Raw genomic sequence first — 13,680 nt, 5'->3', positions numbered from 1 at the left:
GCAAAGCCAGAACCAGGCGACACGCAATGTTAATTGCATAACTAGTTGGCGGCTAAAGCTTCCAACCCATCACAGAGGACTGAGCCATAGTTCATCAGCCACAGCATCAACAGAATGCGCATAATGCCTTTCAGATGTTTATCGGGTGCCTTGCTTCTCCACATAATGAGGAAGAATGGTGTAGTAAGCACTTCCCTACTTCAAAAGTTATGGTTCATGATGTGGTAGGCACCTTGCAGCTGTACTGTATTTACATGGTTGTAAGTCGACTCAAAAGTATGTCGACTCCCCTAATGTAGCAAGGCGAAAAGGGGGAGATGAAGCACGAGCACATTTCATTTAAAAAATTTTGCAATGTATGCAGAAAAAGCGAAGTTAAAGATGGCTTCACGGCAGTGCTTCAAAGCTGTGCAGAAAAGCTAGCTTGACGAGAATGCGTGGGGATTAAGCTCAGAAAGACCTAAACTGAAATTAGTTTTCGATTTTAGATTGACTGCCCAACTTCACACTTCAGATTAAGACAAAATGGTCGACCTAGAATTGTGTAAGTAGTCGCCCTCCTATATAGTTAACAACTTTCTCTAGAAAGCCCACTCTTCCAGTTTTTGCGTGACTGTGCTGCACTTTCCATGCTTGCCTGGCATTTTTCGCCTCATTTGTTGTGTTCTGTGCTTAATTTTGAGTGGGCCCTACAACACTTTTGGAACAGCCCTATTTAGCTCCAGAACAAGCGTAGCGATGATTACTAAGACGAATGCAACAAAAATGATGAAAATTGGTGCACGGACAGTGAAGTTATGGGTCCTCAAAGTTCAAAACTTGAGCATACGACAAGGAGAAACTTTCTCTTTTGCATTTCACTCGTCTTCTGACGTGAGAGACCGCTTTCAGTCACAGCGCGCGTCTCATAAAGACATTCTGGAAATGTCACCTCGTGGTGGCGTTCACACAGTGCCAAGCTAGTGCTCTTTTTGATGGCGTCGTTAGCATGGTTACTATGAACCATGTCCGTGATGCAGAAGACGCTCTGACAGTCACACTGTGCAAGATACACACATACACTTTGGGCAGGGTCGTTTCTCGGCTTGCATGCAAAACTCGTTCTACAGCAACACCAGTGCCCACCGCCTGTCGCATTTTTTGGCTTGCTAAAAACACGGCATGCGTTTCCACTTTTAGTTGTTAACGTACCGCATTCTTGTTCGCAGGCTGTGTTGTGCACGTTGTTCTGAAAATACGTCATTTAGAAACAGGAATTATTTCTTTCTGAGAAAGTATAAAAAAGGTGTTTGCTGTTTTTAGCATTCACTCGTGTGGCCTAACTACCACCATATAAATATTGCACGCTATTTCTTGCATCCAGCTAATCAAATGCGAACGGTGTTTGTCATCACGTCACACAACATTACGTCACTTCCCATAACAAAAATAGCCTATGTGTGTCACTGTAGTCTGAAATCAAGGTAGTTTGTCCCGTGAATTAAAATTATAACAGCGTCAATTTCGGCATTGCCATTTGTGCAACTTTATTGGCGCTTTCCACAGCACCTGAAGAACCGATGAAAAATACATGCTCAAGTAGCGTCCCATGGCCCCTTTAATAAGGCTATTGAATTGATGGTGAACTGGGCTATTGTAATTCACTACTGCAGAAGGAAACTGACGATATCAGTTTTCTGTTCACGTTAGCCACCAGCCACTTTCATCTGAGCATTGTCGGCACTTGTTCAGCTGCGCCATAATTTAGTACTGGCATCCAGTTTATTTATATGTGGCAGTTTCATCATAATTTTCATTTTGGCTTGTTGGGAGGCAGATTTGTTGGCACTATATTTAGAAGCACTTGAAATTGATAGTGACAAGGTACTAGATATTGGGAAGTTTGTTTAATTGCTGAAATGAAAACACCACTTCCTAGCTAGTCATTGCTTTTTATCGTGCTGGCGCATAAATTGAGCTAGTTGTGACTGAGAAAGCATGCTGCTCCTGAGATGTGCCATTACAGTCTGTTTTTTTTTTTTTGTAGTTGTGGGTGATGCTAAGTAATTTTTAGATGGACCTTAATGACATGGTTATGCATTTGTACCAAATTACTTTATGCCATTTATCAGTTTTCATGAGGCTATTCGAGTAGAGCAGTTCTTACTGATCTTAAAGGGCCCCTAAACCGCCCAGAGGCCGAAATTTTGTTGTGGTGTTCCAATTGTACCCGAGTCTACGAGGACCTCTAGTGGGGTTGCACGCTTTTGCTCTCATTTTGCACTTTCCTTCGCTAGGCTTCGTTCATCCGCATGCCTGTCCACCTCTCCGAGTGACCTTCCTCTGCATTCTAGGTGGAGACTCAAAAAGTGCGTGCATCTGCTATTCGAAAACAGGCTCTCATTCGCCCATTAACCCCGTCTGTTGCTTGCGACGTCACCTGATCTTGCAGGTGACGTCATGACGGCTGTTGGTGATTTAGGGGCCTTTTAAGCATTTTTGTTGACTTGGAACATGAATTATCAGCAAGTCCTTGCGAGATACCTTGCAAATTTGGTTGTGTGTGTTATGGTAATGGAGTAGTCCCCTTTTCTAATCAAAATTTAACTTAATGAAATTTATAGCATAGGGAACTTTCACTTCATTCAAAGTAGATTTTTTTATATAAAAATTGACAGGGGCTCTCACAGACTGTTTCCAATGCTTGAGTTTCCTCAGACTTTTCTAGCTTGCTCTCAGACTTTTCTGCTACACTAGCTATTAATTACACCACCAATGTATGATGGAAGTGACAGAGATTTTTGGCACTGCTTGATGTTTTTGAGCATGAACTGCATGCATGAACCTGCAAACATGTGACAAGTTGTGGCCACACAGAAGCTTGTCATCGCATTGACTGGCACTAAACCACAGCTTTTTTGTTCTCAGTGGTAGTCCCGACAAAGAATCATTGGTGAGTCCTAAGCAGTACGGATGCTGACAAACTGTCACTGAAAGCTCATCAACAATCTGTTCCCACTCTTAAACTCTATGCTATGCACTATTCGTGGTTTACTGCAAAGTGAGACACACGGTCTTGATTGACAGCTGTTGTAGTGTAGCACCGGTGCACGTAGTGATCTCTTGTTTCAGGGCTTTAGTCAGGAATTTGGGGAAGGGGGATTCACTCACCCTTTATGTACGTTCATGCATGCATTTGTGTGTTTGTGTGTGCGTGTGTGTGTGTGTGTGTGCACGCACGCGCATTGTATCATTATAGAAATGTAAATTGCACCTTACAGTTTCAACTACTGACTGTAGTGGCAGCCACTGGTGTCGCAACTGTTGCACGAGGTACATAGTACAGTCGAACTACGCTTCAACGAAATTCCCGCTACAACGAAAAATTCACGATTCCTCGTCAGCAGTCCATAGGAGTCAATGCATAAATATTGTCGCCACAACGAACACTTTTTCTTCGATCGTCCCGCTTCAACGAAATTTTACCATGCAATTACAGGCTCAGACAATTATTTTTATGCAGTAAACCCAATCTTTAGCATTTCAATGCATTTTCAGAGCCTGAAAATCCGTCAACGAAGTCTAAAACACGCGTTGGCACCACTAGAAACGGCCGCTATACCGCCACTGTTCAGCAAGCATGGGCGCCGCCAATGAGACTGCCTGCTTTTGCCACTGGCTTGCTTTGAGCCGCAGACGATTCGAAGCTGAAGCTCAGTCACTCAGTTCATGGTTTCCGTCATGCAGCTGCTTGGTGCAACTGCGGAACGATGCCTTTTCCGATTCGGATGCTTATCATTATGTTCTAGGTTGGCCAGTGTGGTAACTAATCAGAGCAGCATTTCGTCCGCATTATTAACAAAATCAGCTAACCGCGAGTGATGGATGATAAGAATGCATAGAATAATGCGAAATTCCGATACCCTGCCTCCATCTCGGCGTTGTCAGATACTTTGACGGCGGACAGCTGCTGGTGTTAACCTGTTAATGCAACTGTTTAGTTTGTTCATGAAGGCGGTTTTGGGCGTTGTTTCAGCGTGCTTTTCACCATGGCGTCGCTATGCATGGGTGACAATCACGTCGTGATGTTGCTGGGAAAGAATAGAAAGCAGCAGACATTTTTTGAACTTTGAGAATAAACGTTCCTTTTTTTGCTAGCTCAGAGCAGCTATATATTTTTTTTTTTTTTTTCGATTTGACTGCAACGAAAATATTGCTTCAGCGAAATTTTTTCCGCGCCCCGTCAGCTTCATTGTAGTGGGCTTCGACTGTATCACTGCATTGTTACACTGCTATCACTGCTGCTCAATGCGCTTTCTGTGGGGTGTTGTGGGGCTCCTTAAAAATGTCAAAAGCTCTATTCATGAGCGATGACCTCTCGCAGGTATTGACACTCGACAGCTGACCAAGAAGATTCGAGAGAGGGGCACCATGCTTGGAAAGGTGAGGCATGCTTTTCATTTCATAGCCATTACGAGGGCACATGTGGGGCTCAGCTAGTTTTTCCCAGGCATAATTTCGTTCTTTCATTTAAGGGCCGCCAAACCACCTCCAACATTCTTGTTTTAACATTTAAAGTACCGTATTTACTCGCGTAATGAACGTACTCACATAATAAACGCACCCCAAACTTCAGTCATCAAAATTTGGATTTTTTTTTTCCCACATAACAAACGCACCCCCTACATTCATCCGCTGCAGTCCCGCTAACCGACACCTGGGGCCTCTTCACCCGTTGAATCTCTTCCGTTTTTTATTATTTTGACGACCCGCCCCGCCGCGGTGGTCTAGTGGCTAAGGTACTCGGCTGCTGACCCGCAGGTCGCGGGTTCGATTCCCGGCTGCGGCAGCTGCATTTCCGATGGAGGCGGAAATGTTGTAGGCCCGTGTACTCAGATTTGGGTGCACGTTAAAGAACCCCAGGTGGTCCGAATTTCCGGAGCCCTCCACTACGGCGTCTCTCATAATCAAATGGTGGTTTTGGGACGTTAAACCCCACAAATCAATCAATCAATTATTTTGATGACCCCCCTCCCTCTTCGCCAGTTTCCCCGTGTCATATTGTTTTTCTTTCTATTTGTGCACGGAATGTCCCCAGTCTTATCTGTGCACCACAGAGAGGTTCACGAACGGTGCGTGTATAGACATTGCAGCTGATAAGCACCCAGCGAGCGAAGGTCACACATCTGCCCGATCCAACCGACGATTGCTTATGACGAAAAAGCCCAACCATGCGCACACGATTTTTCAGCAACGGTGACAGGATTTGCTGTTGCGAAAGCTCATTCATCGCTATTGCGTTGCAGGTTTCCGGAAAAACAGAAAAAATAGCTTGTCGTCCAGAAGAAATCATCACAATTTCCACAACTTGGTAGCACCCCCAGATCTCACTTCGCTTGTTATCTGCGCGTAGAGAAACTTCTCATGTAGAAGCGAGGCGGCAGCCGTATTTAGTCATTAATCTTGTTATCGACGGTTTGTTTTGATGCTTCGGGGTAGCTTACTGCAATGCTGATTACTTGCTACAATGTTAACAGCGTTGTCATGGCCGTCGTGCAAGGTTGGCGCGAACTTGGCAAAGTGCAGTGTAGCGCACACTTTTGGGCGCCCCTCGAGATCACAGCAGATACCACTGTTGCGGTTAAATGATTAGAAGAAAAGATAGCTGAAAAACGCTTTCATGGCGTGCGCAGGCGACCCGGGGACAGCTTGCAGAAGATAGTGCCATCAACCACCGAAGATGAATAAATTGCAACAAAGAAGCTATTTCCAAACAATGTACGCGCTGAGTGACCTGACTTTTTTTGCATTATCGCATTTTCTGCTCCTCCTGAAAAAAATTTGAATAAATTTGACCCCACGTAACAAATGCAACCCCAAACTTTGCCCTGATCTCTTTTTTTTTTTTTTAGAAAAATGGTGCGTTTATTGTTTGAGTAAATACGGTAAGCACGTGCATCGAGTTCAAAATGCCGTCACAATCAACAGAGCTAAGCAGTGCTATGTACTGCAAAATGCTGCAAAATAACAATTCTGTGCACCTCTACAGTCCCTTTGGTATCCCCAGCATTAGCTGCGACATTGTGAACAAAATGTGGCGATGTCGGCAGCAGAAAATACCTCTTTGTTTGCAGCTAGTCGCAGTTGTCCAGGAGGACAGACGATTCGGCGAATGTAGTGTACAGTGAAACCTCAATAAACCGTAGTTGGTTGGAGCTCGAAAAAAGTACGTACTAAACGGTAGTACTGCTTAACCGAAATAGCGTCGAGTCGCTCACTTACCTGTAAAAAAAGAAACGTTCAGGTAGTGCGATGAAAGAACAAAAAACGTGCAGTAATTTATTAACTTCGCGTGACAAAGTCTGTAGTCTTCATTTGACGACGCAGCGGCCTAGCAGCAACGACAGCGGCCTCGAACTCACTTTTGCTGTGAGCCAGCTTTTCCGCCAGCCCCCTCTTCTCGGCAAATACCCGCATGACGTTGACGCAATGCGCAGCTTAGGCCACTGTCGGACGTGGATCACCCGTGTTGTCCCTTTTCATGTCCTCATCACTATCGTTTGGCGACACTTCGACAACCGAGGCAACAATGGCTTCGTCGAACATGTCCGGAGATGTCTGCCCATCGCTGTCTGCGTCTCTGAAGTTGGGGAAGGAAATGCCTTCCGTAACGCCCTGCCGCTCCAAAACTTCAGCTAGCAGAGTTTTGCAAGCTTCGTCTACGATGTCCGAAGTCTGGTCGATGGTGTCACTGGCGTCATCTGCGTCGCCCGCACACACACTGAAGCTAGCACGCTTGAAGCAATTTTGAACTGTCGCTGCTTCAACCTGCCGCCACGAGTATTCGAGCAGGTGAATCGTGCCGATCATGTCGATGGCGAATAATTTGCCACATTCAATGGCGAGAAGAAATCTGCGCAGCAGATTCATCTTGTAGAGCTGTTTTACAGCTCGAATAATGCCTTGGTCCAAGGGCTGGGCAATCGCTGTTGTGTTTGGTGGCAGAAACGCCAACTTCACAGCCGTCAGGTTGTCCAGGGCGACGTGTGCCGAAGCGTTGTCTAAAATAACTCTTCTGTTCTTAGCCGCAAAATGACGATCGATGAGGCGCACGTACTCCTCAAAGAGTTTTGCCGTCATCCATGCTTTGGTGTTGCTGCGATAGATAACCCCTGATGGCAACCGGGGTGCCTTTGAAACATCTAGGCTTTGCCGACTTTCCAATCACGAGGAGCGGAGTTTTGTCGGTTCCAGTCATGTTTACGCAAAGTGCCACTGATATTCGGTCTTTTGCATGCTTGCCACCGGTGCACGTCTCGCCTTTGAACGCGAGCGTTTTGTCTGGTAGCAGCTTAAAGAATAGTGCCGATTCATCCATATTAAAGATGTCATCAAGTGCGTAGTCCTCCAAGATGTTCTTCAGCTGACCATTTTGCCACTGCTCCGCGCCATCTACGTCAGCAGCAGCACCTTCTCCCGAAACAGTCCTCGTGGTAATGCCATGCCTCGCCTTAAATCCGGCCAGCCAGCCTTTGCTGCACACAAAGTTGTCATGGTTGAGCTGCGAGGCAAAAACCAGGGCCATCTCCACAAGCAGGGGTCTGCTGATAGGCAGATTTTTTGACCGTGCAGCTTTTAGCCACTTCACCAGTGCCTCCTCTACATCCGAAAACGCCAAACCGCATAGCCGGCACCTTTTCGCAGTTGTAGCAGCACTGCCCAGCAACTTCTCTCTAGAATTCTAAATTCCACACACCGTGGTTAACGGCAGGTCTTTTTCGCGTGCCAGCGCCGATTTTTTTCGTGCCACTTTCAATAACACAAATTATGTCCGATTTCTCCTCTATTTTCAGCACTCGATGCTTTTGTCCCAGCTTCGGCATGACGCAAGTACGAAGCAGCACAAGCACACATACACAACACGTGAAAAACGACGCGAGAGCTGTACGGCACGAATCAACCAGAGAACACCTATGCACGGCGCCAAAGGAACAAAGAAAGCAAAGCAAGCGCACATCGTGTTTGCGTGTTAGTGCAAAGCGCCATCGCGTGGACAACACCAGAAGCCTAGCCAGCCAAGTGCTCCTTGTTGCAGAAAAATCCAAGAGATGGCGCTCACCAACACAGCCACCATCATCATCAACACAAATAAGCGAGGGGTGTTTCGATCTCTGAAAATTGGAAAAACTACTTAACCAATACATACGCGATAAGCTGGTACGGCTTATGCGGATGCAAAATGCATTATGTTCAATGGCCACCGAGTCGGGGATTTGACTTCACTACTTTTAAAACGAAACTACTGTTTACGCGGGTACGCTTTAATGAGGTTTCACTGTAATCAAGAAAACAGTGAAACGAGCAAGGACCACAATTTGGTCATCTAACGCATTCCACTTCGTTAGCTTTGGAAAATTCTTGCTGCTACATGTTTTTTCGTTGACTCGTGCAGAACCGCAACACCGCAGCTGAATTTCGACAATTGGATGGCTCAAGGGTCCTTTAGGATAGCGTTCAATGGTCTATTTGTTAAGGTTTCACTATTTAATTGAGGACAGTGGGTCTATATGTTTCTCTAATGGGCACAGTCCTTCATTCAATCCCATGATATTGTCATGGGGTTGTGACATTGACAAAGGCAGCAGTTGGCATTTTCAAGACCAAACTTTTTATTTGGGTGAGCCAGTTGCCGGGAAACAGAACGCCACGCTACAAGCAATACACAGCAGATTGATAGTGGCAAGCAGAGCGTCGGCTGTCGGTGATCTGATTGGGCAAGGGATGTCGTCATTTATACATGCATCATCGAATGAAGCGTTATCCCTTGTGGCCGCATTTGTTCAAGAGTAAACGTTGCTGTTCGCATCCGCAAGCTCAAGCCCAACAGATGATTCTAAAATAATTGTGATGGCTCCCACACACTCTGGAGCAGTTTTCACAAGGCACTATCAACATGTGCAACGGGCCAGTAATGTGAAACAATGAACGATAGAAGCATTTGTGGCAGTATTTTTACATTTAGACTGAGATGTCGCGTACATATCATCACTTTATGCTCAGATTGTTTATTCATGCTTGTTACAGTCCAAGAGGTGCAGGATTTTGCGGAGATGGGGCGAAATAGGAAAGAGTCGCTTGCAATTAAATTTTATTCAGAGAAGACTGATCTACATTCTTCATGAATATGGAAGCCAGAGGACAGCACAAATCTGATTGTCAAAATACCGCAAAATGTCACATTTAGTCCCAGGTTTTTTTTTCTTGTTTTTATGATAGAAAATTCCGGCCCCGGACTATATGCAGATCGCAAATGTTTTCAGTCAAGAGTTCAATTTTGGTTTCAGCATTGTGCAACACTATCATCATCATCATCATCAGGCCTTTATGCCTTTCCTATGGTCTCTAATGTATATTCCAAGAGTCATACCTCTACTCCTCGATGGTGGCGATTGTATGCAATGTGAGAACCGCAAAGGCAGTATTTGGCTGCCTTTAATGTCAAGGCGATCTCAACTACCAAAACCATTGATAAACTGCTCTGCGGGGTGATGGTTCGGAATACGCAAGTGAAGCATTCGTGGTTGGAGGAAACAGAAACAAGTCCTCTTTATGTGTAGCAGCCTGGGAACTTTCTGGGTGCCAAATAATGGAGTGTTTTCCGATATTAACGGATATCCACAGACTTCATTCGGGAGCAGGGGAGCTCTGCTGGGGCTTCCATCAATGTTCGTGCTCTGTGCGTTTCGGTGTCATCTCCGTGAAGTGGTTGCTGTGTGATACCCATGCGCTGAGGTCGTCGTCTCCCCGGGAGGGCATCCTGGCTGCAGCCGTTTGATGTATGCCCAAATAAACCATTTAAGGACCACGTCAAGTGCATGTGTACGGAGTGGATGAGGTTCGGAAGTGACCCCTGCCATATGGCTTACCTCTTGCGTTACTACGCCTATTCAAATCGATCACCGGTGATCGACGCTTTGGATAATCGATTTTTGCCTGCTAAATTTGTTTCTCGTGCACCCAGCACTTTCTAGTAGTCCAGCCACTCAACTTTCAGAATCGGTTTGAGTTTGCCCGTTTGGGCGACATGGTGATTTTTAACAGACCCTTTGTGCGAACGAATGTGCGTGTATTCTTGGAAAAGTGCACTAGACTAGCGAACTTGACAAAAGTTAGTGCCTCTCGAGATTGTACTGCAGTAACATCGAAGTTATGTTGTGAAAGGAATCTTTGCAAACCCATTATCGAATTAAGATGTCAGCTTCTCAAGTTGATAATGTTTAGCAGTAATAGCTGCCAGAAATTTATGTAAGCTATTCGATAGACAGCTGTTGCTAAGAGTCAGGAAAAATTTATTTTACAAAAAATATTTCTGATGGTCCGCCGCATGTTTTAAGTGTCAAGATGGCCTTCTCAGCCAGTTTTCCGCAGCTTTGGTTTTGCTCATATTGTTATATCAGACACAGGGGCGCATCTAGTGTCGCTAGTGGTGCAGTCGTCACGTGCGCATAGGTGTGCACCAGCGCCGCAAAACACATGCGCCGCTCGAAACCGTCTTGCAACCGCACCTCAATTGAGTGAGGACGAGCCTAAAGTTTGAGGATGGCAACACCTCATCTTCAAGTTTTATGGAGACGATGTTTTGCGTCAGCCTGAGACATTCATAGCCGTCCAGGGGTTTGTTTTGTTTACGGCCTCAAGTTGTCTCCTCCGCTGCAAGTGCGTAGCTGCTGAGCTTTGTGCACAGTCTTATAGCTTGTCTGGTTACGTGCGAGGTCCACACTGTGCTGAGGCGTGGTGTGCTGGCGCTGGCTGTAGAGCTTCTCCTAACGACAAGGTTTCCAAAGCACATCCTGGCTTTAACTACAGAGCAGCGCGAATTGTTTTAGAACTGCGTGAAATATTGTTCTTTTTGTAATACGATGTGTAAAATGCTAATACGCTTGAACGTCACATCACGGACATCAATCTATATTGAAACAGCTGGGGGCTCTTATACCAAAAAAAAAAAAAAACGAAAATTTGCTGGGAAATGCGTACGAGTTCACTTGTGTCTCACAAAAAAATCAGGCAATGTTTCACCGTATGGCTCAAGCAACAAAGCAGCATCTCGGTTCTGATTTTCTTCGTCTATATGAATATAAACTTCCTGTTCAACATTTATTAGTTTTTATACTGTTCCTGGGCCATTTGTCTTCAAAATGTATGTTCTGAATTTTCTTTGTTTTGAATATTTTTGCACATATAGTGTTTCCTATTGCTCTGTTTACCTATTGGCAATCAAAAATTACACACATTCAACATTTTTATTCATTCTCAACTATTTTTGTTACTCTATAGCATATATATATATTTTTTGAAAGAGCATTTCATTGCGCAGGATTTGGTATGCTGCAATGCGTGCTGGAGTACTCTTCGAACTGGCGAAAAATCATGTTGCCGAGACATATGAAAAATAACCATTTTTGCGCCGTAACGAATGAGTTGAACGGACCTCACCAGCGATGCGGTGCACATGGATCATCTACATTCCCACGCAACTCGTTCGTCATGCTTTCAAAAAGTGCTAGATTTTGAACGCTCCCGATAGCACTGAAGGTGCGGTGCTGTGGTAAGACATCTATGGCTAGAGAGGTTCGGAATTAGTGCGTCAGACGACAATGAATTAGCGTGTCAATAAACGTCTACAGTTTTTGTTTTGCTCGGGCTACATTTAGATGAAAACAATCTCCTTTTTTTCCTCTCGCATTTGCTATTCTCGAAATACATCTCGGGTTATATGCGGGTGCGGACTGTACGCGGCTTTTTATGGTATACGCCTATTTAAAGAAAATTTCGTAACTTTTTTTTTTGTCGCATGACGTTGTTTGTTTTTAACCGTGCGATGTGAAACTAGACTGGAGAAACAAAAAGGCACCCTGGCACTAGCAGCGAGTGAAGAAGACTAGCTGCTTGCTATGGTTGTCACATTTTTGGTCATTGTATACTACAGTATAAAAGGACTTTATTTCTCTGTTTCACTGTATTGTTGATGACTGGCATATGCAGTTTTGTTTTTAGATTTAAGCTTGTGCAAATATTCAGGCAGTTTAGATATTCAAACGTTCTTCAACATGAATTTGAAATTTTTGAGATTTTAAAGCATTTGAAACGAATGGATACAAGTATTTTACCCCATTAAACCCATTGAAAAGGTGGTTTCACTGCAGTGGGGGGGGGGGGGGGGGGCTGCTATGTCAGTAAACCGCCCATTGAGGGAAAATCTGCATTGCCATGAAGTCGCTGTGCAGGATTAAGTGTGCATGTTACGTGCACCCCAATAAATTTTTTTACAGTGGTACAGTGTATTTGTATATGGCCTGTCTTGCATTTGCTCACGTAGAGAATAACACCAATTATAAGTATTTCTGGGTGCCATTACGTTCACTACCTTATTCCTACGTGTGATTGTGGCATGCAGTCAGACATAGGAATAAGGTAGTGTGTAAAAAAAAAAATGGCCACGTATCTGCATGTTTGACTGCAAATGTCATCGAAATCTACTGCCTGGAGAGAGTGAATAAGGCATTTATTTGATGTATTACGCGAGAAAATCGTGGAATTGGATTCTGGAGGCACTGCGTGAGAAATGAGCACCATCTGGCGGTAACCTCAGAAAATGAAAGCATGGATTAGCATGCGCACGCTATTTCCGAGGCTAAATTTTGTATATTTAAAGATAGGTGGCAGCACCGTATCGACTTAGCCATAGAGTTTCCTAAAATTAACTAGAAGGGACTCTGGCGCTGCGACCGTTCAGCGATTTTGGGAACTTCGGGTACGACATGGATTTGCCTAGTCCTCGTGCTTGCGGGGGACGAATCGCACTTGTGGCTTCGTTTATTGCTTTTTGTTGGTTTTGTTTCGAATGAAAGAACAAACGGTTCTGAACTTCGAGAGCTCATTTGATATGGTGACCCTGAAAGGTAAAGGTGGTGAAGCGTAACTGCCAAACATTTGCCGATAAATAAAAAAAACACACTACAGAATATTCACGTGTTGATATTGCGTCTCAGATATGTGCAATATTTGCTTTTTAATCAACAATTGCACAAGTATGAATGCAGAAACCAGAACAATATTGGTGGACGCTGCGAATGTGGTGACAAGTCAACCGACAAACCAAAATTTGCACGTTGAAGTATCCCAAGAAAGACCATTGTTCTTAAAATGATGGTTTGTTTTACGCTGAGTTTTAGCCTTTGTAAAGACTAGCTGCTTAGTCCTCTACTGTTGTTGAACCTTGTGCATCAAACTGACATGTGATTATAGTGACTTCTTTTTTTGTTGTTGTTCACTTTCAGATTGTAGTAGAAGGCATGGAGACCACCCCCCTGAAGCTTGAAAACCCAAACTTGCTCAATCTTGTCAAGGAAGTCTCTCTCAAGGTGAGCGAAATACCGCATTGTGGGTAGGAAACACTACAACTGAAAGTGTTGTCACTTTTTAGTTTGCCAGCTTGCTTTTTTTTTTAGCATTTCTGACGTCTCCAATGGGATCTCTGGGAGCATGCGTGAGGTGGCTGCTCTCCGCCAGAATTAAACAAAAATGGGAAGAAATGAATTGCGTGCCTTGTCTACTAGCATTGCACCAGCACTTCAAACGCCTTTAAATGTTTAATAGTCTGTCAACACAATGGCAGAGTAGGGAGCACTATGCAGCTCG

At 44.6% G+C, this 13,680-nt stretch overlaps 1 protein-coding gene across 1 annotated transcript in view; it reads left to right on the top strand.

Moving 5' to 3' along the window:
• r (carbamoyl-phosphate synthetase 2, aspartate transcarbamylase, and dihydroorotase rudimentary) overlaps positions 1 to 13,680 on the top strand; it is a 147,241-nt gene that overhangs the window by 4,394 nt on the left and 129,167 nt on the right. Inside the window, exons 4-5 of the mRNA XM_075873983.1 lie at positions 4,364 to 4,422; positions 13,320 to 13,403. Coding sequence (XP_075730098.1) covers positions 4,364 to 4,422; positions 13,320 to 13,403 — 143 coding nt within the window. The remainder of the gene's footprint in view (positions 1 to 4,363; positions 4,423 to 13,319; positions 13,404 to 13,680) is intronic.

Source organism: Rhipicephalus microplus, chromosome 9 (assembly GCF_043290135.1).
Source record: "Rhipicephalus microplus isolate Deutch F79 chromosome 9, USDA_Rmic, whole genome shotgun sequence".
NCBI classification, from domain to species: Eukaryota; Metazoa; Arthropoda; class Arachnida; order Ixodida; family Ixodidae; genus Rhipicephalus; species Rhipicephalus microplus.
This window is presented reverse-complemented; position numbering and strand designations above follow the sequence as displayed.